At 45.1% G+C, this 24,839-nt stretch overlaps 1 protein-coding gene across 1 annotated transcript in view; it reads left to right on the plus strand.

Moving 5' to 3' along the window:
* LOC123761588 (zinc finger protein 436) overlaps window positions 1-24,839 on the plus strand; it is a 111,248-nt gene that overhangs the window by 86,167 nt on the left and 242 nt on the right. Inside the window, 1 exon segment of the mRNA XM_045747606.2 lies at window positions 23,656-24,838. Coding sequence (XP_045603562.2) covers window positions 24,205-24,838 — 634 coding nt within the window. The 5' untranslated portion in view covers window positions 23,656-24,204.

The raw sequence follows: 24,839 nt of genomic DNA on the forward strand, positions 1-24,839 counted from the left end.
TGAATGTCAGAAACAGGACAACGTGGCAACTGGTACCTATCCTGTGGGATCTTTAACAATTAAAGTTAAGTAAAAGATGTTAAATGATTAATTTATATCAAAGGCGCAGGAAATCTTGTACCCGGTACTCATGTGAGAGGATACAACCCGTTCTCGCAAATTTAATAAGTCAATATTGACTTATTAAATATGTGCATAGGTGACATACTTAACGTAATAGTTTCCCTTGAAAAGCTTCATAGGAAACACCGACCTTACCTAACCTACTTAGTATGTTAAGATAAGCATCTTATTGCTTCGTAATTACAATTATTACCTAACCTATAATAGGTATAGGTTAAGTAATAATTGTAATTACAAAGCAATAAGATGCTTATCTTAAGATACTAACAAGGTTAGGTAAGGTCGGTGTTTTCTATGAATCTTTTTAAGGGTATCTATTATATTTAGTATATCACCTATGCACGTAGTTAATAAGTCAATATTGACTTTATGAATTTGCGAGAACGGGTTGGAGGATAAGGGCAAGAAAATCCTACTAACAAATGAAACAGAGTTTCGAAAACAAATGAAACAGTTAATTGCCTCAAAAGTAAAATTGGTAGTCCAAGGATGTAGGCATACCTTGCAGAGTCTCTATAGGACATACGCAAGTTTTCCTACTGAAATTAATATGATACTTACAGAATTAGCGAACTTTTGTGCTCTGAAAAAGTAAGCTAATTCCCTACCGTTGTATGTATCATCATCTCTGACTGACGTGTAGGGGTGCGAGGTGTCAACTGGTGACGAGAACTGCTGCTGAGGTCCCAATTCAGCAACTAAAGTTCGAGCTAGAGGAACTATGGCCCTCTTTGTCCTCCTACAGTCAGATTGCAGAAGATGGGGTGCACTTGACCCGGGGCAGACCACAGTACCAGGGTACCAATATGATGATCTGTCAAAAATGAGAAATATCCAAGGGACAAAGATGGTAAACACGAGTAATAACACGGAGGGAGAGATGACCAATTAAGAGTATGACTGCGGCCTACAGTCACCACGTAATCCAAAGTTGTCTCACCTTCACCATATGCTCCCCCTCCCCGCTCAGCTCGTTGTCGCCGTGTGGGGGCTTCGTGGGCGGCTGCTGGAGTGTGATGCTCCTTCGGACAGTCCTCTGTCCTTTTCTAGCCTTGTGCTCCTGCTGCCGTCCTCTCCAATTCTGCTGGGCACCTTTTCCTTCTGTTTCGTTTTTCTCCCCCCTCTTCTCCTATCTGCTGGCCGTTTCCTGCCGACCTTTTGCTCGTTCTGGTTCTTCCATGGACTTCTTCTATTTTGACGCCCGGGTGCTTGAGGAGGCATACTCATGCACCCGTAGAACTGCAGTACCCGACGTCGAGAGCGAGGGGAACCTTTTATTGTCAATCCCCACTTCGTCACTGAACCCGATCTCGACGGACTGTCGGTTTCTTAAGGTGGCGTTTGTGGGGCGTATACTCACGACGCACCCCTAGGAGGCCCCGACAAGATCGGCGATAGCTTCTTGTTGGGTGTCCTGCCTCTAATTGTGGCTCCATGGTGGGTGTGGGGGCACATTCGTGAGTGAATTCGTAATTTCGTCAAGATGATAACCCCTGTTTCGGCTGCTTCTGGCTTACCTTTTCAGGCTCGTGGGGTGGGCGACCAAGCCCCCGAGTCGGTCCGTATTGGAAGACCGGGCTCTGTAGCCTCCGCTGCATTGGGCCCCGACCTTGCTCCTCCTTTGGCCTCTCTGACTCCTTCCCCTGGCTCCCCTCCCTCCTCTGTGGTTGGGTCGAGCCCCAAGCCCCCAGTGGTGACTACCTCGTCCCCTGGTGCGGCTCCTTCTCTAGTTGTAACTACTGCGCCTTTTAACCCCTCTCTGGGGGTTCTCACCGCCGTCCTCGTCACGGCCGCCCTCGCTCGATTCCTTCCAGTTCTGCTACCTATCAAGCCTTGTTTGGTCCCGCTTCGTGGGCCAAATATTTTGATCTCCTCCCTCTTGATTCTGCGCCTCCTGACGATTTCTCCCTTCATCGACATCTCATTGATTCCGTGGATGCCTCCATTACTTTTAACCCCACTCGTCTCGGTACGCGTGTCGTTGCTGCTCCTTCTCAGGATGCTGCTTCCCGCTTGGCTGCCTTATCCTGCCTTGGCGAGACCCCCGTTCGGGTCTCGAAGAACGCTCAATTGAATGCCAGTGTTGGCACTATTTTGCTCCCGCCCCATGTTGCAACCGGTGTTCGGGACCTGCGCGACTGCCACGACGATATTCGCCATATCCTCGCTGCCCAGGGCCATTCTATTCTCCAGGTGGACACGTTTACTCATCCCCCTCGTGGTAGTCGCCGTCAACCCCTCCGGGTTGTGAAGATTACCTTTGATGGTAGGACCCTTCCACCCTCTGTCATTCTTGCTGGTGCCAGGTGCTCTGTCCAGGAGTACATTCCTTCTCCTCGGCTCTGCAACAAGTGCTGGAGGTTTGGGCATGGTGCCCTCCGCTGCTCCGGGACTGTATCTCTCTGTCCTTTGTGTGGTGGCGAAGGTCACTCTAAGTCGGAGTGCACTTCTCCCCAGGCTCGTTGCCTCAACTGCGGTGAGGCCCATCCTACCTTCTCCCGTGCGTGTGTCCATTACAAGCTTGAGGCAGCCGTCCTCAACCTGAAGCACCGGGAGCGTTTATCTTTTCCTGAGGCGAGGCGCCAGGTTCGCCGGCTCCCGCCTTATGCTAATATCTCTTATGCTCGCGTGTTGCGCTCTTCCTCTCCACGTCCTTCCCGCCTTCCTCAGACTCACAACCGTTTCCGGGCCTTGGACCCTGATGCGCCCACTGCCCCCTCCTCCGTTCCTTTGGGTTCTCTCCCGAAGGATCCTCCTCCTGGTCCTCTGTCTGGGGTTCCCCTTCCTTCTACCCGGTCTGTCGTGTCTTCTGTGTCTTCTTCCTCGTCCCCCTCCGATCCTCCTTCCCATCCTCTTCCTCCATCTATTGGCTCTCCCCACCGCCTGTCGGTGCGGGCGGATGTCCATCGCTCTCCTAACGGTCGTCGTGTGTGCTCTCGTTCGGCTTCTCCTGTTGAGACACTGGAATCCGTTGCCCGGTACGTAGTTGCTGGGACACCGGTCTCTTTAAGTAAGAAGCGTAAGCCTGGCTCCTCTCCTTCCTCTTCCCCGGCGGGTAAGAAGGCTTCGCTTTCTTCCTCAGCTCCTCCTTCTGGCTCTGTTGCTCCTTCCCCTCCTGTTTCAGTGCTTGCGCCCCCTGTTCCTGCTATGGAGGTTTCTTTGGCCCCTGCTTCCCTTTCGGTTGCTGCTCTTGCTGGGGTGCGCTCCCCTCTTTCTACTCCCCCTCCTCCTGCTGCTGTCCTTGACGGCTCCTCTCCGTTGTCTCCTCCTCTTCCTCCTCCTCCTCCAGACCCTGCCCGCCCACCTCTGCTCTGTTCTCCCGTTTCCTTCCCTCCGTCTTTGCTCAGTTTACCCATGCCCCCTAACCCTGACTTTGCTGACCCTGATCCCGACCCTGATATTCTTTAACGTGCTCTGTTGCTCTTTCGCCTTTGTTTCTTCCTTGTTCTCTGTTTTTGTCCTTTCTCTTCTCGTCGTTGTCCATTCTTCAATGGAACGTTCGAGGTTATTACGCCAATTTCCTCGAACTCCAACTTCTGATTTCGCGGTTTTCGCCCCTTTGTGTCTGTCTCCAGGAGCCAATGCTTGGTGCTCGTCCTGGTCGTTTTCGTGGCTATTCCTTTCTCTCCCCCACCCCAGCCATTGCTGGGGCTTCTAATTCTTCTGCTCTTTTGATTCGGGCTGATGTTCCCTTTGTTCCTTTACTTTTTCCTTCGCCTCTCCATTATTCTGCTGCTCGTATCTTTGTGGGGAAATGGTACACAGTTTGTTCCATTTATCTCCCCCCGAGTGTCCCGCTCTCTCTTCCTGATTTGAAACACCTCCTGGACTCCTTGCCGGAGCCTGTGCTCCTGCTGGGTGACTTCAATTGTCGTCATTCTCTTTGGGGTGACGTTCTGACGAATACCCGGGGTCGCCTCCTTGAGCCGTTTCTCCTCTCTTCTTCCCTGTCTCTTCTGAATTCTGGTGAGCCCACTCATTTGGACTCTCGGACTCGCACCCTTTCTTGTCTTGATCTTTCTCTCTGCTCTTCTTCTCTTTACTTAGATTTCACGTGGCAGGTTCTTGATGACCTCCATGGAAGTGATCATTTCCCCATCCTTGTTTCCTTTTTCTCTTTTCGCCCTTCCCTCTCTTTCCCTAGGTGGCAGTTTGCTAAGGCAGACTGGACCCTATTTACCCTCAGTGCTGCTCTCCCTGACCTCTCCCTTCTGCCTCTCTCTCGCGCTCTCCTCCTTTTTCATGACACTGTCTTCAACGCTGCCCTCCGCTCTATTCCTCGCTCTTCCTCTCGGGGTCCACGGAAGTGCGTTCCCTGGTGGAATGCGGACTGTGCTCGGGCTGTCCGCTGTAAGCGTGCAGCCTAGAAGAGGCACCGCCGTAGGCAGACGTCCGATTCTTTTCTTTTCTTTCGGAAAGCGAGTGCGGTGGCCCGTAGGGCCATCCGTACGGCTAAACGTGAATGTTGGGCATCTTATGTCTCGACAATTACGTCCGAGACCCCTCTGGCCCAGATCTGGAAGCGTATCCGCAAGATAGCGGGTAAGTTCGTTCCCGATGTTTCACCGGTCCTTCACCTCCATGATACTCTTGTGGCGGACCCGTTGCAGGTCGCTTCCGAACTGAGTTCCCATTTTTCTTCTGTTAGCTCTGGTCTTCATCTTCCCCAATCTTTCCTTCTTCGTAAACCTGTCCTTGAGTCTCGTCCTTTAGATTTCTGCACTCATCTTCAGCTTCCCTATAATGATCCCTTCTCTCTCTCTGAACTTCGTTCTGCCCTGGCCCTCTGCGGTTCTACGGCGGCGGGCTCCGATGGTATTCATTATGAGATGCTTCGCCATCTCCCTCCGAGCACGTCTCGGTATTTACTGAGTCTGTATAATCGGATCTGGGAGTCGTCGTCAGTCCCTGCGGACTGGCTCGATGCCGTTGTCCTCCCTGTTCGCAAACCGGGGTCTCTGGGTACTTCCCCTAAGGACTTTCGCCCTATTGCTCTCTCAAGTTGTGTCTGCAAACTCTTTGAACGTATGGTTAACGTTCGTCTGATGTGGTTCCTGGAACACCATCACCTCCTCTCCCCTTCTCAATTTGGTTTCCGCAAGTGCCGCAGCACGACAGATGTCCTGGTGAACTTGGAGGTCTATATTCGTACTGCTTTTGCTGCGAAGACCTCCGTTGTTGCCGTCCTTTTTGACCTAGAAAAGGCTTACGACACCACTTGGCGTTATCATATCCTATCTCAACTTCATTCTTTTGGCCTTCGTGGTCATCTCCCTCTCTTTCTCCGCAGCTTCCTCTCTCGTCGTTCCTTTCGGGTGCGCCTTGGTACCGCTCTCCCTCTTTTCAGCAATACGAAGGTGTGCCCCAGGGTAGTGTTCTGAGCACTACTCTTTTTCTTGTTGCCCTCAATGGTCTTCTTTCCTCTCTTCCTTCTGGTGTCTTCTCCGCTCTCTATGTCGATGATCTTACCCTTTGTTGTCAGGGTGATGATTCGCCTCTCCTTCAACGCCGGCTTCAACTTGCAATTGATGCCGTGTCGTCTTGGGCCACAGGTCATGGCTTCAAGTTCTCTACTTCTAAGACTTGTGCCATGACTTTTACGCGGAAACGGGTTGTTCTTCGTCCCTCTTTGTCGCTTTATGGTCATCCCCTTGAATACAAAGATTCCGCGAAGCTTTTGGGGTTATTCCTTGACACTCGTTTGTCTTGGTCTCCCCATATCTCTTACCTCCGTGTTGAGTGCTCTAAGGCCCTTACCCTCCTTCGGGTCTTGTCCCATACTTCTTGGGGGGCAGATAGGCGCGCACTCCTTGCTTTACATTCCTCTCTCGTCCTGTCTAAGCTCGATTATGGTTGCCCTGCTTACTCGTCTGCTTCTCCTTCTACTCTTCGCCGTCTTGATGCTTTGCACCATACTGGGTTGCGCCTCAGTTCTGGTGCCTTTCGTTCGACTCCCATCCTTAGCTTGTATGTTGACACTGGCTTCCTGTCTCTCCAGGACCGCCGTGATCGCTACTGTCTTCGCTATCTTGCGCGGTCCTTGCAACATCCTTCCTCTCGCCTCTGTCGTGCTTTAACTTTTACCCCTCCTGCGGTTCCTGTTCCTCTTCACCACCTCCCTCTTTCTGTCCGGTTATCTCGCCTACAGGATTCTCTCTCCGTTCGTATTTCTGATGTTTCTCCTCGTGTTGTTCCTTCTTTGCCCCCGTGGAGGGTCCCTCTTCCGCGGTTTTGTACTTCCTTGACCCGTATCACTAAAGCTTTTACCCCTCCTACGGTTCTAAAACGCCTTTTCCTCGAGCACTTTTCTTCTCACTCCCGCTCCGTTTCTGTCTTCACCGATGGGTCTAAGTCAGCGGACGGTGTTGGCTACTCTGTTGTTTTTCCTGATCGCACTTATATGTGTCGCTTGCCTCCGGAGACTAGCATCTTTACAGCAGAACTTTATGCTATTCTCTATGCTCTTCGTCTCCTGCTTTCTCGTTGTCAGTCTTCCTTTGTGGTTGTTGTTGACTCTCGTAGTGCCCTCATGGCTCTCGGGTCCTTTAATCCGGTTCATCCGGTAGTTGTCGAGATCCAGCATTGGCTGTTTCTCGTTCACAGTAAATTTAAGTCGGTTGAGTTTTGTTGGGTTCCCAGCCATATTGGTGTGTCTTTAAATGAGCGTGCGGATGCTGCCGCTAAGGAAGCTGTCGGCTCTTGTCCCATCTCTCGTAAAGGCATTCCGTATTCCGACTTTTACCCAGTTATCCATTCCTCAGTTCTTACCCGTTGGCAGGCTTCTTGGTTGTCTGTTACTGGTAACAAGCTACGTACTCTTAAATGTTGTGTTTCCTCGTGGCCGTCCTCCTTCCACCGTAACCGGCGGTGGGAAACAGCTCTGGCGAGGTTGCGTATTGGCCATACTCGCTTAACCCATGGTCACTTGATGGAGCGCCGCCCTGCTCCTTATTGTCCTAGTTGCATTGTCCCTCTTACGGTCGTGCATGTCCTTCTTGAATGTCCTGACTTCCAGGACGAGCGTGTGTCTTGCTTTCCGACCGCCCCTCGCGGTCACCTGTCCCTCGATAGAATTCTTGGTGACTCGGATACTTTTGATATCGTTCGCCTTATGCGTTTTTGTTCTCGTATTGGCATCCTTGGTGATATTTAGCGCCCTCTGATTATTTTGCGTCTTTGATGGTGCTACATAGCCTTCCCGGTTTGGTGCCTTCTTTTGATAATTACTTACTTACTTACTTCACCATATGCTACTCTCGTAATGCACAATACACCGCACCTTATAAAAAATGAAATTGAATATGAAAAATAGTAAAAGCTACGTTAACAAAGTTAAATACGCTTACCATAAATTACTACTTGGCACCAGTACCTGAGCGAGGCTCCTAGGACAGGCCCCCATATAATATGTGACGGTAACGCGTTGGTGTTCGGCTGTTCAAAAGCTAGGGGTATGGCCTCGTCACATATAAAAACAAAAAGATAGAAAATCTGGAACTTCGTCTGTATTAAGGTAATGAGAAGACACACAAAACACAAGTAAATTTAGCAATGAAATTTTAATTACGTTAGAAAAGCAAAACATGAATAAATTGGACATACAAATTCGTATAATAAAATCAATCAATCAAAAATAGTAAGAATAATCAAATGACAAAATGAAAAGTTACGTTAAGACAAGTGAGTAAGAACAAGTGAGCAATATACAATCAAATAAGAGGTGCAGGAATATTGGCTTTAAGCTATCACCTCTCTTAGTACACGTAAGCCACAGCTTAGTCTACCAACGAGACGTGTTAACCTGATGAAAGCACTGGATATTCTGAGGACTGAGGTCGGGGCGGCCCCAGACATCAAGTAGTGTGGTGGGTGGAGTGCAGTTGCAACTGGACCCGCAGCCAATCAGCGATGAGCCGGCGACAAGACAGGTAGTTTGGTGGTTCGAGGTGGAGCAGGTGTTCCTGGCTGCATACGTTTTGCGCTTCTGGCAAAACTTGGTGTTGTTGTCGTTGTTGGATATTTCTTCCATATTAGTTTTATATAGATGTATGGCGACGTATTTTGGAGGGAAGAGCAGGCTCAATCTCTTGAAGGAGATTATCGTCACAATATATATATATATATATATATATATATATATATATATATATATATATATATATATATATATATATATATGTGTCGTACCTAGTAGCCAGAACACACTTCTCGGCCTACTATGCAAGGCCCGATTTGCCTAATAGGCCATGTTTTCCTGAATTATTATATTTTTTCTAATTTTTTTCTTATGAAATGATAAAGCTACCCATTTCATTATGTATGAGGTCAATTTTTTTTTATTGGAGTTAAAATTAACGTAGATATATGACCGAACCTAACCAACCCTACCTAACCTAACCTAACCTATCTTTATAGATTAGGTTAGGTTAGGTAGCCGAAAAAGTTAGGTTAGGGTAGGTTAGGTAGGTTAAGTAGTCGAAAAACAATTATTTCATGAAAACTTGACTTATTAGGCAAATCGGGCCTTGCATAGTAGGCTGAGAAGTGCGTTCTGGCTACTAGGTATGACATATATATTTATATATATATATATATATATATATATATATACAGTACAACCTCGATTCAACGTACTATATGGGACCACCCCCAGTTCGTTGGATTCGTTGCAAGAGGTGACCTTCAAGAGGCGTTTGCGTCAGTGTCTTTTTTTTTCTTGTACACAATAAAAATGCATTGTATCATATTACTTACTGTACCTATATTTTACTACTCTACTAAAAATACCGTAATTCATGTATTTACCTTATTGTTGGAGTTATGTCCATCTTGAAGTTTTGTGAAGTTGTGAATGCTCTACAGTAAATAGGTACTGCAGTGCATTAGGCCGTTAGCACTGTATTATTAAAAGTGGTTTTGCTGTATGTTGAGTACTACAATACAGTTCTTGAAAACTATTGTACATTAGAATTATTGCAACTTTAATTTTAACACTATGTACACACTTAAATTTAACACTTATTCTAATTGTTCACTTCACACACGATGTTTTTAGATGTTTGCATCAGCTTTGCTGGTGCTCGCTGCTGCTGTGTTGGCTTCAGCTGCTTTTGTGCTGGTGCTGGGTACAGCTGTGCTGGTGCTGGGTACGGCTGTGCTGGTGCTGGGTACGGCTGTGCTGGTGCTGGGTACGGCTGTGCTGGTGCTGGGTACGGCTGTGCTGGTGCTGGGTACGGCTGTGCTGGTGCTGGGTACGGCTGTGCTGGTGCTGGGTACGGCTGTGTTGGTGCTGGGAACGGCTGTGCTGGTGCTGGGTACGGCTGTGCTGGTGCTGGGTACGGCTGTGCTGGTGCTGGATACGGCTGTGCTGGTGCTGGGAACGGCTGTGCTGGTGCTGGGTACGGCTGTGCTGATTGATTTGCTGCTAGTTCGTGAAAAATATTGACTCATTTTCATTTGTTTCCTTCTTTGTGTCATGTCCTTGAGACAAATATCTTTCATCGTCCTTAGGTGTTGATAAAAGCCTGGTAGCTCTGGATTGTCAGTTTGTGAAACAATATCAAGGAGTTTTTCAACATAGAACAATGCGTCAGCACACGAAGCAGATTGTAAACTGCTATCATTCTCATCCTCATCTTCCTTTCCGTCGTCGTCAACAGTGCCAGTAATATTTTGTATAATCTCATCATCTGTTAAATGACTATTGATTAAACGATTTATTAATTTTATTATTTCGAAGCCGTAGTCACTGAACTGTGGTGACGAATTGAAACGAGAAACGCATGGTGTGTGTACAGGGATTAGACCCGTCCACTCGCTCACGCTGGAGTTGTTCCAATAACAAATAATTTCTCAAAGAGCAGATGTCTATCATATTACAGTATATTTTCGGTTTTATTTAGTTTAGTTTAATTAGGATAATAAAAAGCTATTAAAGCATTGGTTTTAGAAATGATTTATTAGTCTGAAACTTTCAAAGCCATGGGTCACTGAACTATAACGACACAGACGAAGGAAAACCAAGTGAGGTTTACAGAACAGTATTCCCTTATCTGTCCACCCTCACTCACCTTGTTTTATCACAGAAAATGTCTATAAGGAGATTTTACGACATGTAGCTAGCTAATCACGCTTCAGCCTTTAAATTAATTTACAAAGATACGTCTGCCACAAATCAGTGGGAGGTTGGGAGGGAGGTGGGCAGGCAGAGCTTGTGAGGGAGAGGCAGGGAGGGAGGCAGGCACGGAGGGAGACAGGCACGGAGGGAGGCAGGCAGAGCTTGGGAGGGAGGCAGGGAAGGAGAGGATGGAGATGGATTGATGGTAGGATGGAGCGAGGGATGGAAGGATGGATGATTTGAGGGTGTGTGTGTGTATGTATGGGCTGTAGGGGTGGGGGGGAGGTGTGTCGGTGGTGGTGAAGGGACCGACTCGCTGATAACCCTAACTCTGACCCAGTTAACTTTTTTTTTAACTTGATTTGTTTCTTCAATTCTGGATGGATGGAGGGAGAAAGGGGATGGAGGGAGGGGATGGATGGAGGGGGGGATGGATGGAGGGGGGGATGGAGGGAGGGGATGGATGGATGGATGGAGGGAGGGGATGGATGGATGGAGGGAGGGAATGGATGGAGGGAGGGGATGGAGGGAGGGAATGGATGGAGGGAGGGGATGAATGGATGGAGGGATGGATGGAGGGAGGGAGGGGAAGGATGGATGGATGGACGGAGGGAGGGAGTGGATGGAGGGAGGGAGGGAGGGGATGGATGGATGGATGGATGGAGAGGATGGATGGAGGGAGTGGATGGAGGGAGGGAGGGGATGGATGGATGGATGGATGGAGGGGATGGATGGAGGGAGGGGATGGATGGAGGGGGGGGATGGATGGAGGGAGGGGATGGATGGATGGAGGGGATGGATGGAGGGAGGGGATGGATGGAGGGAGGGGATGGATGGAGGGGATGGATGGATGGAGGGAGGGGATGGATGGATGGATGGAGGGGAGGGGATGGATGGATGGATTGAGGGAGGGGATGGATGGATGGATTGAGGGAGGGGATGGATGGATGGATGGAGGGAGGGGATGGATGGAGGGAGGGGATGGATGGATGGATGGATGGGGAGAGAGAGAGAGAGAGAGAGAGAGAGAGAGAGAGAGAGAGAGAGAGAGAGAGAGGGAGAGGGGGGGGGAGAGGGAGGGAGGGATGAAACAAGCATGGTGTGTGTACAGGGATTAGACCCGTCCACTCACGCTGGAGTTGTTCCAATAACATACAGTAATTTCTCAAAGAGCAGATGTCTATCATGTTACAGCATATTTTCGGTTTTATTTAGTTTAGTTTAATTAGGATAATAAAAAGCTATTAAAACACTGGTTTTAGAAATTATTTATTAATATGAAACTTTCAAAAGTCATGGGTCACTGAACTATGACGACACACAGACGAAAGTGAGTGAAACCTCACTTTAAAGTGAGGTTTACAGTATAGTATTCTCTTATCTGTCCACCTTCACTCATCTTGTTTCATCGCAGAAAATGTCTATAAGGAGATTTTACCACATGTAGCTAGGTAATCACGCTTCATCCTTTAAATTAATGTACAAAGATACGTGTGCCCCAAATCAGTGAACGATAATCATGGAAACTCAGTTGTTCACTTGTGTGGATCACTCTGGCTGGTGTTTGTGTGGACCATTTTGGCTGGTGTTTGTGTGGACCATTTTGGCTGGTGTTTGTGTGGACCATTTTGGCTGGTGTTTGGTTCATATGGTTCACTTGTGTGATCCAACTTCTTATGAAGGAATTATTAATTGTAATCTGTGATGGAATGAGAAAGTTTTCCACCACTCTGTGAACTCTGTCCCAAAATCGTAAGCTTGTGGACCACTTGTGGTCCACATGTGTGGTCCATTTGTGTGGTCCACTTGTGTGATCCACTTGTGTGATCTAACTTGTCATATGAGAGAAATATTAATTGTAATCTGTTATAGAATGGGAAAGTTTTCCACCAGGTTGTGAACTCTGTCTGGACATCGTAACCAAATCCGAACATCCCTCGCTTCGGCGAACCATTGTTCGTCGAACCGGGTGAGGAAATTCGGCCTGAAAAGTGTGCGAACTAGCCGGAGATTCGTTGAATCGAGGTACATTGAATCGAGGTTGTACTGTATATATATATATATATATATATATATATATATATATATATATATATATATATATATATATATATATATATATATATATATATATATATATGACAATGTCAGACCACGGAGGAAAAATGAAACAGGAAATTTCCTTAAGTACTTTCGTATATTATTCTTAATCACGTGTTTATTTTCGTGATATACACACATATATATATATATATATTGGTAGCAGTCTTTCCTGTAGACATATATTATTAAATATGACCGAAAAAGTAAGATTAATAATTCTAACACGAATTTTCTCAATCTTTCGTACATTTCTTTTCACTGCTGGTGGTAATTCAAAAATCAATTCTCCAAAATTCATTTTTATTTCTAGTCTGACGCGACACTTGAGCGCATTTCGTAAAACTTTTTACATTTTCAAAGACTTTAGCTTACACATACACAACTGAATAGAACTTACACATCTCCGATTTGTTTATATCTACATTTGAGTGAGGTGGATGGGGTGAGGTGGTATTAATAGGGTATTAAATTCATCAACACAAGACAGAACACGAAACAATGGGTATTGAATGGAAGTGATTGTAGAAAGCCTATTGGTCCATATTTCTTGATGCTTCTATATTAGAGCGGAGTCTTGAGGTGGGTAGAATATAGTTGTGCATTAATTGGCTGTTGATTGCTGGTGTTGACTTCTTAATGTGTAGTGCCTCGCAAACGTCAAACCGTCTGCTATCGTTGTATCTATCGATGATTTCTGTGTTGTTTACTAGGATTTCTCTGGCGATGGTTTGGTTGTGGGAAGAGATTATATGTTCCTAAATGGAGCCCTGTTGCTTATGCATCGTTAAACGCCTAGAAAGAGATGTTGTTGTCTTGCCTATATACTGGGTTTTTTGGAGCTTACAGTCCCCAAGAGGGCATTTGAAGGCATAGACGACGTTGGTCTCTTTTAAAACGTTTTGCTTTGTGTCTGGAGAGTTTCTCATGAGTAGGCTGGCCGTTTTTCTGGTTTTATAGTAAATCGTCAGTTGTATCCTCTGATTTTTGTCTGTAGGGATAACGTTTCTATTAACAATATCTTTCAGGACCCTTTCCTCCGTTTTATGAGCTGTGGAAAAGAAGTTCCTGTAAAATAGTCTAATAGGGGGTATAGGTGTTGTGTTAGTTGTCTCTTCAGAGGTTGCATGACGTTTCACTTTCCTTCTTATGATGTCTTCGACGAAACCATTGGAAAAGCCGTTGTTGACTAAGACCTGCCTTACCCTACAGAGTTCTTCGTCGACTTGCTTCCATTCTGAGCTGTGGCTGAGAGCACGGTCGACATATGCGTTAACAACACTCCTCTTGTACCTGTCTGGGCAGTCGCTGTTGGCATTTAGGCACATTCCTATGTTCGTTTCCTTAGTGTAGACTGCAGTGTGGAAACCTCCGCTCTTTTCCATGACTGTTACATCTAGAAAGGGCAGCTTCCCATCCTTTTCCATCTCGTAAGTGAAACGCAGCACGGAACTCTGCTCAAATGCCTCCTTCAGCTCCTGCAGATGTCTTACATCAGGTACCTGTGTAAAAATGTCGTCAGCCTACCTGCAGTATATGGCCGGTTTCAAGTTCATGTCGACTAAGACTTTTTGCTCGATGGTACCCATGTAGAAGTTTGCAAACAGGACACCTAGGGGAGAACCCATGGCGACCCCATCTACTTGCTTATACATGTGCCCATCCGGGCTCAAGAAGGGTGCCTCTTTAGTACAAGCTTGGAGTAGTTTCCTTAGAATATTTTCTGGTATGTCAAGAGGAGTACAGGCTGGATCACGATACACTCTGTCGGCTATCATCCCGATTGTCTCGTCCACAGGTACGTTGGTGAACAGTGATTCTACGTCCAACGAGGCTCTTATCCCTGTGGCCCTTGTGCTCCGCAGTAAGTCAACAAATTCCTTTGGAGACTTCAGGCTGAAGGCGCAAGGGACATAAGGAGTGAGCAGGCCGTTGAGTCGCTTCGCCAGTCTGTACGTGGGTGTGGGTATCTGGCTAATGATTGGCCGAAGTGGGTTTCCAGTCTTGTGTGTCTTGACATTTCCATACGCATATCCAGGTTTATATTCCCCAATAATTTTTGGCAGGTGGAGTCCTGATTTCTTGGCGTTCACAGTTTCGATCAGTTTGTTGACCTTTGCTTTCAATTCGAATTGAAAAGTACTCCAGCTTCCCTTGACAACTTCTACCACTGACAACCAGTCTCTGCTGACACCACTATTACTCCAGCTTCCCTTGACAACTTCTACCTCTGACAACCATCCTCTACTGACACCACTATTACTCCAGCCTCCCTTGACAACTTCTACCACTGACAACCAGTCTCTACTGACACCACTATTACTCCAGCCTCCCTTGACAACTTCTACCACTGACAACCAGTCTCTACTGACACCACTATTACTCCAGCCTCCCTTGACAACTTCTACCACTGACAACCAGCCTCTACTGACACCACTATTACTCCAGCTTCCCCTGACAACTTCTACCACTGACAACCAGCCTCTACTGACACCACTATTACTCCAGCTTCCCTTGACAACTTCTACCACTGACAACCAGCCTCTACTGACACCACTATTACTCCAGCTTCTCTAGACAACTTCTACCTCTGACAACCAGCCTCTACTGACACCACTATTACTCCAGCTTCCCTTGACAACTTCTACCACTGACAACCAGTCTCTACTGACACCACTATTACTCCAGCTTCCCCTGACAACTTCTACCACTGACAACCAGCCTCTACTGACACCACTATTACTCCAGCTTCCCTTGACAACTTCTACAACTGACAACCAGCCTCTACCGACACCACTTGCCTCCTGACAACAACTCTCTCACCAATGCCCCCTGACACCATTTTATCATCATTTCAGCTGGTTGTCAGCTGCCTGGCTGACAACCTGCCTCCCATGAGAATACGTAACTTACACCACCTGCCCCCTAACAAAAAACCCTACTGACACCACTTGCCTCCTCACAACAACCCTCTCACCAATGCCCCCCTGACACCATTTTATCACCATTTTTATCACCATTTCTCTCTAGAAACAATGGGTAAGGGTAATAAAACACTATATAACTGTTTACACTCTGGCGAATCATAGTTGATGACAGCCAGCTCCGACGCTCGGCCTCGATGACCGCTTGGACGAACATTTCTTGCTTAATAGAACATTTGTATGTTCCACTGAACATTTGGTACCGAATTCAATTTGTTCGGCTCTTCCGGGAATTCGATACAGCGGGGTTTGTTAGACTGAGGAAGCATTGTATATATATACTGTCTCCACTCGATCATCCGGACTATATGGGAAGGACCCCCAGCCGGATTAGCACATTTTTCGGATAATGGTACTTTTTCACCTACGAGTCCAAAACTAACCATTTCCAACTATTTTTATACTACAAATAACATAACTTGAATTGACATGCCACATATAATTATTAACCCTTAAACTGCGCAACGCGCCTGCAGGCTCGCGTCTGGTTTGCGCAACGCGCCTCCAGGTATTTTGATTTTTCACGTTCCATTCAAAACTGGCGCGCGGTGACGCGGGTATGGTATGGGTGGGTGGGGGCCCCAGTGATCGTCCGCCATCTTAAAAAAAAATCCCAGCATGCCCTGCGGCCGTGGGGAGCCTCAGTTTCACGGCAGCAACCATGTCTGACGCATCCTTTACAAGCTCCCGCTCCACGGTGACCCGCGGTCATGGAAAACGACTCTCTGAGGAGGAAATACGCGATATTTTGTATGATGACGGTGCTCTGGATGATGACCTGGACTATGATCCAGATAAAGACCTAACTCAGAGATCTAATACGAGTGAGGAAGAGACAGAATTGGAAGATGTGGCGAGTGTGTGGGGTACTCGTGCCTCGCCCGGCCTGCCTCGCCGCCCTGGGTCAACACCGTTATCATCACCACCATCATGTATGTCCCCAGACGCTAGTAGTTTATTCAGTGATAGTACATGTGACGAATCTTTCTCGGGCTTCAGTGACATTGGCTCCGATACGAGTAGTGTGGACGACCCGAGTACGAGCAGTGGTGGTGTTACCAGGCGGGGTTTTGCTACCTCAGCAACACGCCGCGGCAGGCGGCAGCGTGCCTCACAGCATGTGGACAACGACAGTGGCCCCTCAACATCATTTATTCGTGGTAGGTCTACAGTACGTAAATCTGCCTCAGCGCCTAGCATACCCTCACGCAGCTCCAGCAGAAGCAGCGGACGACGTAGCCGTAGTTTTGGTGCTCGTGGTGGTGTTGGCGCCAACACCAAACCCCCTGGTATACTTGTGTGGGAGGATTGCACCACATTTGTCCCTCAAATACCAACATTTGATGATAGCGATTTTGGTGTTACACCATTATTCCCATATACTGGTGATGATATGGCAGACATGGAATATTTTCAGGCATATTTTGACAATGTATTCATGACGCATCTTGTGACTGAGACAAACAGGTTCGCTCACAGCCTCATAGACGAAGGCATTTTACCTGCCTCACGGCTCACACGATGGAAGGACACGACAATCGACGAAATGTACGTGTTTCTGGCACTCACCATGATGATGAAGCACTCTGAGAAAGCTGTCATCCAGGAATACTGGAGCAAAGACAGCCTTGTTCCAACGCCTGTGTTCAACCGGTACATGTCGCGTGATAGGTATCTCTTGATTCTCAGGTGCCTGCATTTCAAGAATAATGCAAATGAGGACAGACACGACAGACTGTGGAAAGTACGGAAGATGTTCAGTGACATGAGAGGGAAGTTCAGGGATTATTTTGTACCTGGACAGAATGTGGTTATTGACGAGTCGCTTGTACTGTTCAAGGGGCGACTGGCATTCAAGCAGTACATTCCATCAAAGCGGCACCGATTTGGACTGAAGTTTTTTGTGCTATGCGACTGTGAGACTGGTATTGTCTTGGACATGATATTATATTCTGGTACAGACGTCGACATACCGGCTCAAGATGAACACGGGTTCTCTGGCAGTGTTGTAAAAACCCTGATGGAACCGTTGCTGAACAAGGGGCATGTACTGTACACCGACAACTATTACACCAGCCCCTTATTGACCAGATACCTCCTTGCCCACAACACCGGCGTGTGTGGCACTGTGAAGAGCCACAGGAAGGAAATGCCAGTGTTCGGTATAGCTATAGCCGTAGGTGAGTGCCAGCTGCGCAAGTGTGACAATACGCTGTCAGTGCGGTGGAAGGACAGACGCGAGGTGAATATGCTGAGTACGATTCACACCGGTGCCATGTTGGACAGTGGGAAAGTCCACTTTCAGACACGCAACACCGTGTATAAGCCAGACTGTGTCATAGACTATAACGTGAACATGCGCCTCGTCGATAAGTGTGACATGATGCTTGGTGGAGTGGAGTGCGTGCGCAAGTCTGTGAAGTGGACTAAAAAGTTCTTCTTCCACCTGATGGATGTTGCAGTGCTCAACTGCTTCAATATGTACTTAGTAAAATCTGGCAGGAGACCGTCTATACGTACATTCAGTGCTGGTGTTGTGTCACAGCTGCTAGTAAAGTATGGCAAGGAGGGTTCTGTTGTACCGCGCGGAATGCAAGCAACAATGCCACATGCAGCTCCAGACAGATTGAGGGGTAATGAGAACTTCGGAGTACATATGCTCGAGTACATGCCAGGCACAGCATCACGGGAGAAGGGTAAACGTGCCTGTATAGTATGCAGGAACACTACCCGCAGAGAACAGAAACGAAGATGTATCAGCACCTGGTGCGTGGAGTGCAAGGTGCCACTCTGCCCCGTTGGCTGTTTCGCAGCATATCACACACTCGCGGAGTACTGAGCGTGTTTATGGTGTGTGTATATAGTGTGTGATACTGTACAGTGTGTATATAAAGTGTAAATATAAATTTATTTGGCATGATACATTGGAAATTGTGCAGGATAAGTGAACTTGTTTGTGATGCACGTAACACAGTGTCTACGGACAGTACGGATGTTGTACTGCGATATTATAGTGTACGTGTTCATTATACATTGGATTGGCACATAAAAACAATGAAAATGTATTGGGAAATGTGCGCAATAAATGAACAAAAATATATTCGCGGCAACTCGCGCCCCGCCCCGAGCGCCCCACCGCCTCCGAGAGCTTACACCACGGGCGCACGGGGAATGATGACGTCACGCCCCAGCTTCTGGACCCCATAGCACCCAAAGTAAGTACAATTTCGAATTTTTTTTTACATACCCATACTCAGGGAAGGGTTTTTGAAACTTTAAAAAGAAAAAAGAATTTTTTCCAGAGAATTTATTTCCTGCGCACTGCGGGGGTGTCACATTTGGAGGCAACGCAGTTAGGGGGTTAAATATTCAACTAGAAACCTCAACTTACCTTTTTGTTGTTCGTCTTCTTGATTGATGACACATCTTGAAGTTAAAAATTCTTGACAATTTACGTAACTTATAGTAACACAACACTAAAATTAACACTTAAAATTACTGTACAGTTCATTAGGCAAAGTTAGTTCTCACTGTCTGCTGAGGATGCCTCACTGGTTGAAGGCACTTGGGTTGCGTGTGCCGCCTCACTTGTTGAAGGCGCTTGGGTTGCGCGTGCCGCCTCACTTGTTGAAGGCGCTTGGGTTGCGTGTGCCGCCTCACTTGTTGAAGGCGCTTGGTTTTATTTTCGTACCATATATGAATCAAGTGTTGCTTGCCTTCTGTGTTCACTGGCCAGTTGTATGATGAGCTCTGTTGTTCGCCTAAGGTACGGATACATGTTTCCAACCTCTGGATGAGCACAGTTTGATGAAAAATTTATTAATCCGTCAACATACGTCATGAGTACACTGTATTTCGTGGTCATTGGTGTTGGTTCTTCACTGCCTTCTTCATCCTCTTCGTCCACCTCACCAGTAACAGACTGTAGAATCTCGTCTTCACTCATCACACCATATCCTGGATCATTGGCATCTTGTTCAAGCCAATCAACCACATCCTGTCTTTCTAAGTTTTCGCCGGCATTTCTAAACATTCCATGGATTTCATCTGTAAATTCTTCAAAATCCATTTCTTCATCTTCCTCATTTCTGAACGTAGACGTGAGGAGTTTTTTCCAGGAATTTTTCAAAGTCGATTTCTTTAATTCACTCCACACCTTGGCCCAGTTATAGATGGCTTCCTTGATTGTATAGTTCTTCAAATTCTGAAGGTTTTTTTTTAGCCCTGTTATCCACACCGAGTTCAATATCTTCCGGAAGAGGCAAACCCACCAAAACTTCGTTTAGCATTTTTTTGGTGTACAACCTCTTCATAGCACAGATAACTCCCTGATCCATAGGCTGAATGAGAGAGGTTGTGTTAGGAGGAAGTGCCATACATGTTATCTTGCCATCATGTGAGGTTAACGTGTCAATTCTGGGGTGGGCAGGCGCATTATCAAGCAACAGTAAAGCCCGAACTTCGCTTGGCCTTATTTTGAGTTTCTTAATTTGATAGGCACGAACTTCCCTGCAGAACACGTCATGAAACCAGGAAAGAAAGATCTCCTGTGTAAACCATGCATTTTTTGAGTTATAATATTTCACTGGCAGTCTGTCCATGCAATGTTGCAAGGCTCTTGGTTTCTTAGATTTGCCAACAATTGCACACGTGATTCTGTCTGTGCCGTCAGCATTCGCACACATCATGGCTGAGAGCCTGTCCTTGCAAACCTTACGTCCTGGCACACAACCCTCACTCCTCATTGCTAGAGTTTTTTCTGGTAAACTCCTCCAATACAACCCAGTTTCATCTGCATTATAAATTTGATACGAATATATATTATTTGCCACAGTATATTCTCGTAATTTATGTTTAAATGGTTCTACACTGCTTTCATCTGCACTCAGTTTTTCACCGACAATTTTCCTCTTCACAATATTGTGCCTACCCTTGAACCTTGCAACCCACCCTTCACTCGCTTCGAAATTCTTTATTCCAAGGCTTTCAGCAAATCTGCTTGCAGCATTTTGTATTTCTGGGCCACGAATTGTCACACCAGCTGTGCGGTGCTGAGCAAACCACTTGTACACAGCCTCATCCAACTGCACATGCGTCGAAGTTTTCATAGTTTTTCTACCATAACCTCTGCTAGTGCTTGCACCTTCACTTTCACAGGTTGAAATGAATTGCATAAGTTTCTCTTTTTGTTTCCTTATATCAGAAACAGTACTAGTGCCTATATTAAATTCCTTGGCAACACTTGAGGTCGACCGGCCATGTTCACAAAGTTGTATAACACGTAGCTTGTCCTTAAGTGTTAGGACAACCTTCTTCCTCTTAACACCTCCAGAATAATTCATGCTGCTACCAGACATAGTTTTGGCCAAAAATGTTCAAAGTTACTATGAAAATAAAAAAGTTATTTAAAAAAATATTTCACTAATGGCACGGCACTGTGGTGTAACACGAGGTTAGAGAGCACATGGCTTGACCAGGCCTGGACGGGTCCAGTCGGGGCAGGGAGGAGGCACGTTACGTAGGCCGCCAGGAGGAAAAAAAATATATATATTTGAAGGAAACTTCAGCCTGTGCAAATTGTTTTTAGGAAACTTGTATGGAATTTTTTATTACATAATTACTAGTATTTCTTTTGATTTTGGCTATGATGAATTGTTCTAAAATTGATAGTAATTACTGTACTGTAGTGTATAGGCCACTCCCCATCCTCCCCCTAATCCCCCCCAGGTGGTCCCTCCCAACGCTCCCCTCTTTCCTGACACCACCCTGTAACAATCTAGGCTGGTTGTAAGAATTATCCAGAGTGGTTTATCGACAAAAGAGAATGGGAAGCTGGGCCCGCGTGGTGACCCGGGACCTGACCCCAGGGGAATTCGCGGTGAAAATAATCGACGCCTTGTTCATAGCTGCGTATAATGAATCATCGTATAGTATTCAGTAAGTTAGAGAAATTAGCCTTTATTAATTTTGTATTAAAATTGTATTGTATAATATTACTGGGTACAATATCAAGAGTATTCTAATTATTGAGTTAAGTCACCATCAGTGACATCACGAATCAGATCTAAGTTGTAAGGCGGAGTGACCTGGCGGTCATAAGTCATCAGAGTTGACATGTACACTATTTTCTCAAAGTTCAATTAACCATTTTGGTGATCGGGAACAGCTCTGCTGTTAGAGGCTTGTGTAATTTAACTTCAGTAAAATAATTCAACCAGTCTGGATCAATTAAGTACAACAGTGGTTAATTGTTATAACTTAAACCTTGCTAGTAACTTGGTAAAACTTAGACTATGCGGAAGGATACAATGCTCTAGTCTGGGGTAGACCAGACGAGGAGAGATTAGTGTGGACTCCAGATCAACTGGGGGAGGTCAACCCATCTCACCTCTCCCCCAAGACCAGCCCAACATCTTTAGCTGGTAGAAACATAGAGGTATAGTTGCTATTGTTATTTATAGGGATAGTCAACTCATTGCCGTTCAGGTCAAGTAGGGAGTGTTAAAGTGACAGGGAGTGAACATATTTAGATCTTGTTTTAGTTGTCTTTTAATAAATTAATTAGTTAATATTTTGCATTTTTATTATTTCCATGTATTTGTTATATGTACAGCATGTGAACTTGTCCTGGTCACGTGGTCCACACGAGGCAGAGTTGGATTGGGCGCCGATTCTAACACCAAATCGGAAGTCATCTTTACCGTGTAATTAATTCCACACTTAACAACTCTCAAGCTCATCGGTTATAGTGGGGATCAAGCCCCAAGGTTGATTTATTAGCATGATCGATCCAGACCTCGATCATTGCTCTGTGTTACTGGTCTGGTGGTGGCGGCGGAGGCGACTCTAGGGTTTTGCTCAAAGCCTAGGTCACGTCATACGGGTTGTAGAATCCTAAGTCGGTCAATCGTCTTAGGACCGCGTGGCGTGGAGTTGGCTTTAGTAAAAGTTTTGGAGTCCCTTGGTAGAGAATAAAAAGTAAGAATACGGGTAGAGGGGGAGAAAAAGGAAAGATAGTTCGAGAAACCCTTCCCCGTGTTACAACCCACCCACCCCACCCCCACCTACACCATGCGCCTCGAGTCTCGGGCAGACGAGATTAATACCATATGGCCCGCCTCATGTTTTCATATACGGACAAAGGCACGATTATCCAGGCGACTGACCGGATAGTGTAATTTCTGCAGAAAATTAACCGGGCCCCAACATTTTATCCGACTAAACCTGCTTTAATCCGGTCCCTGTGGCTATTTTGGCCGGATATTGTGATAACTTTATCCGATCGCAATTTTGGCCGTATAAGGGCGTTTTCCGGATGTTTGAATCCCGGATAATCGCGGGGTTACTGTATATAGTTGTACCTAGTAGCCAGAACGCATTTCTTGGCCTACTGTGCAAAGCCAGATTTGCCTAATAAGCAAAGTTTTCCTGAATTTATATATTTTTTCTAAATTTGTTCTTATGAAATGATAAAGCTACCCATTTCACTATGTATAGTTCATTTTTTTTCAATTTGAGTCAAAACTAACGTAGATATATGACCGAACCTAACCTACCCTACCTAACCTAACCTAGCAAAACGTAACCTAAACTAACATAACTAAATCAATAACTTGTGTTCTTAGTATAATATAATAATAATTAAAATAAACCAATTGGAAACAGTTTGTTGAAAAAAAAAGAAAATCACTTGGCCTATTAGGCAAATCGGGCCTTGCATAGTAGGCCAAGAAGTACATTCTGGCTACTAGGTACAACATATATATATATATATATATATATATATATATATATATATATGTCGTACCTAGTAGCCAGAACTCACTTTTTGGCCTACTATTCAAGGCCCGATTTGCCTAATAAGCCAAGTTTTCCTGAATTAATATATTTTTTCTAATTTTTTTCTTATGAAATGATAAAGCTACCCATTTCATTATGTATGAGGTCAATTTTTTTTATTGGAGTTAAAATTAACGTAGATATATGACCGAACCTAACCAACCCTACCTAACCTAACCTAACCTATCTTTATAGGTTAGGTTTGGTTAGGTAGCCGAAAAAGTTAGGTTAGGTTAGGTTAGGTAGGTTAGGTAGTCGAAAAACAATTAATTCATGAAAACTTGGCTTATTAGGCAAATCGGGCCTTGAATAGTAGGCCAAAAAGTGAGTTCTGGCTACTAGGTACGACATATATATATATATATGAGTTAGTGCATTTTTCGGGAGATGACATTATTGATATAGGCATTGTAAAAGAGAGCTAAAAATAAAATAATGTTTCTATGTACATCTTTTCACTCTTACTACTTATCATACTTGTCACTGTTACAGAGAACCAGTACTACTTCACTTAAGAAAATCAACAACAATGTATCTACATCTTCATAGACTAGGATTAAAGTGCTCCTCATGAGTTGTTGTTAATGGCTTACTCTCATCATCAGCTGTTCATATTTAGTCACTGCTTTGTTGAAACTGAGTAACTGAGTGAAAATCTTGCCTAAGTAAGTGTAATGAAAAAAAGATGAGAAATGGCGTGAAACTATATAAATCTCCACAGTATTCATAAGAAATAAACAAAATAAATTTTAATTGAAAATAAATTCATACAGAAACTGAACTACATTAATGTTTATTGCATCTTAAAGCTATGTCTAATAAACATGAGTAACATTTTATGATGGCTCATGCAGAAAAATGATATAAACTAAAAAAAATTGTCAAATATTTGAAAGTAGAAAAACTATGTCAGTGTTGAAAGTGTAAAAGAAATTTCATTAATTTTTAATATACAGAAGTTCATGTAAAAGATAAGCTATGTTTAGTGTCTGAAATATTTTAAATTTAGTGCTAGTAAAACATATTAGAGTTCATGCAAAAATGAAACCATATCAGTGTTCTGAGTGTCTTAACAGTTTTAAACAGAAAGCACATCTACTACAACATATGAGAATTCACACAGGAGAGAAACCACATCAGTGTTCGGTGTGTCCAAAAGGCTTCACACACAAATCAGCTCTGGTACAGCATATGAGAATTCATACAGGAGAGAAACCTTATCAATGTTCAGAGTGCTTAAAATGCTTTTCACTTAAAGCAACTCTTGTAAATCATGGAAGAGTTCATACAGGGGAAAAGCCATATAAGTGTTCAGAGTGCCAGAAAGGCTTTTCACAAAAGGCACATTTAATCCAACATTTGAGAGTTCATACTGGGAAAAAACCATATCAGTGTGCACATTGTTTAAAAGGCTTTTCACAAAAGTCATTTCTAATTCAACATATAAGGGTACATACAGGTGAGAAACCATATCAATGTTCAATGTGTATAAAATGTTTTTCACAAAAGCCACATTTAGTGCAGCATATGAGAGTTCATACAGGTGAAAAGCCTTATCAATGTACAGTTTGTCACAAAGGCTTCTTACAAAAAGGAAATCTAATAAAACATATGAGAATTCATACTGGAGAGAAACCATATCAATGTTCAGAGTGTATAAAAAGCTTTACTCAAAA

The sequence above is a fragment of the Procambarus clarkii genome, chromosome 24 (genome assembly GCF_040958095.1).
Source record: "Procambarus clarkii isolate CNS0578487 chromosome 24, FALCON_Pclarkii_2.0, whole genome shotgun sequence".
Classification (NCBI taxonomy): Eukaryota; Metazoa; Arthropoda; class Malacostraca; order Decapoda; family Cambaridae; genus Procambarus; species Procambarus clarkii.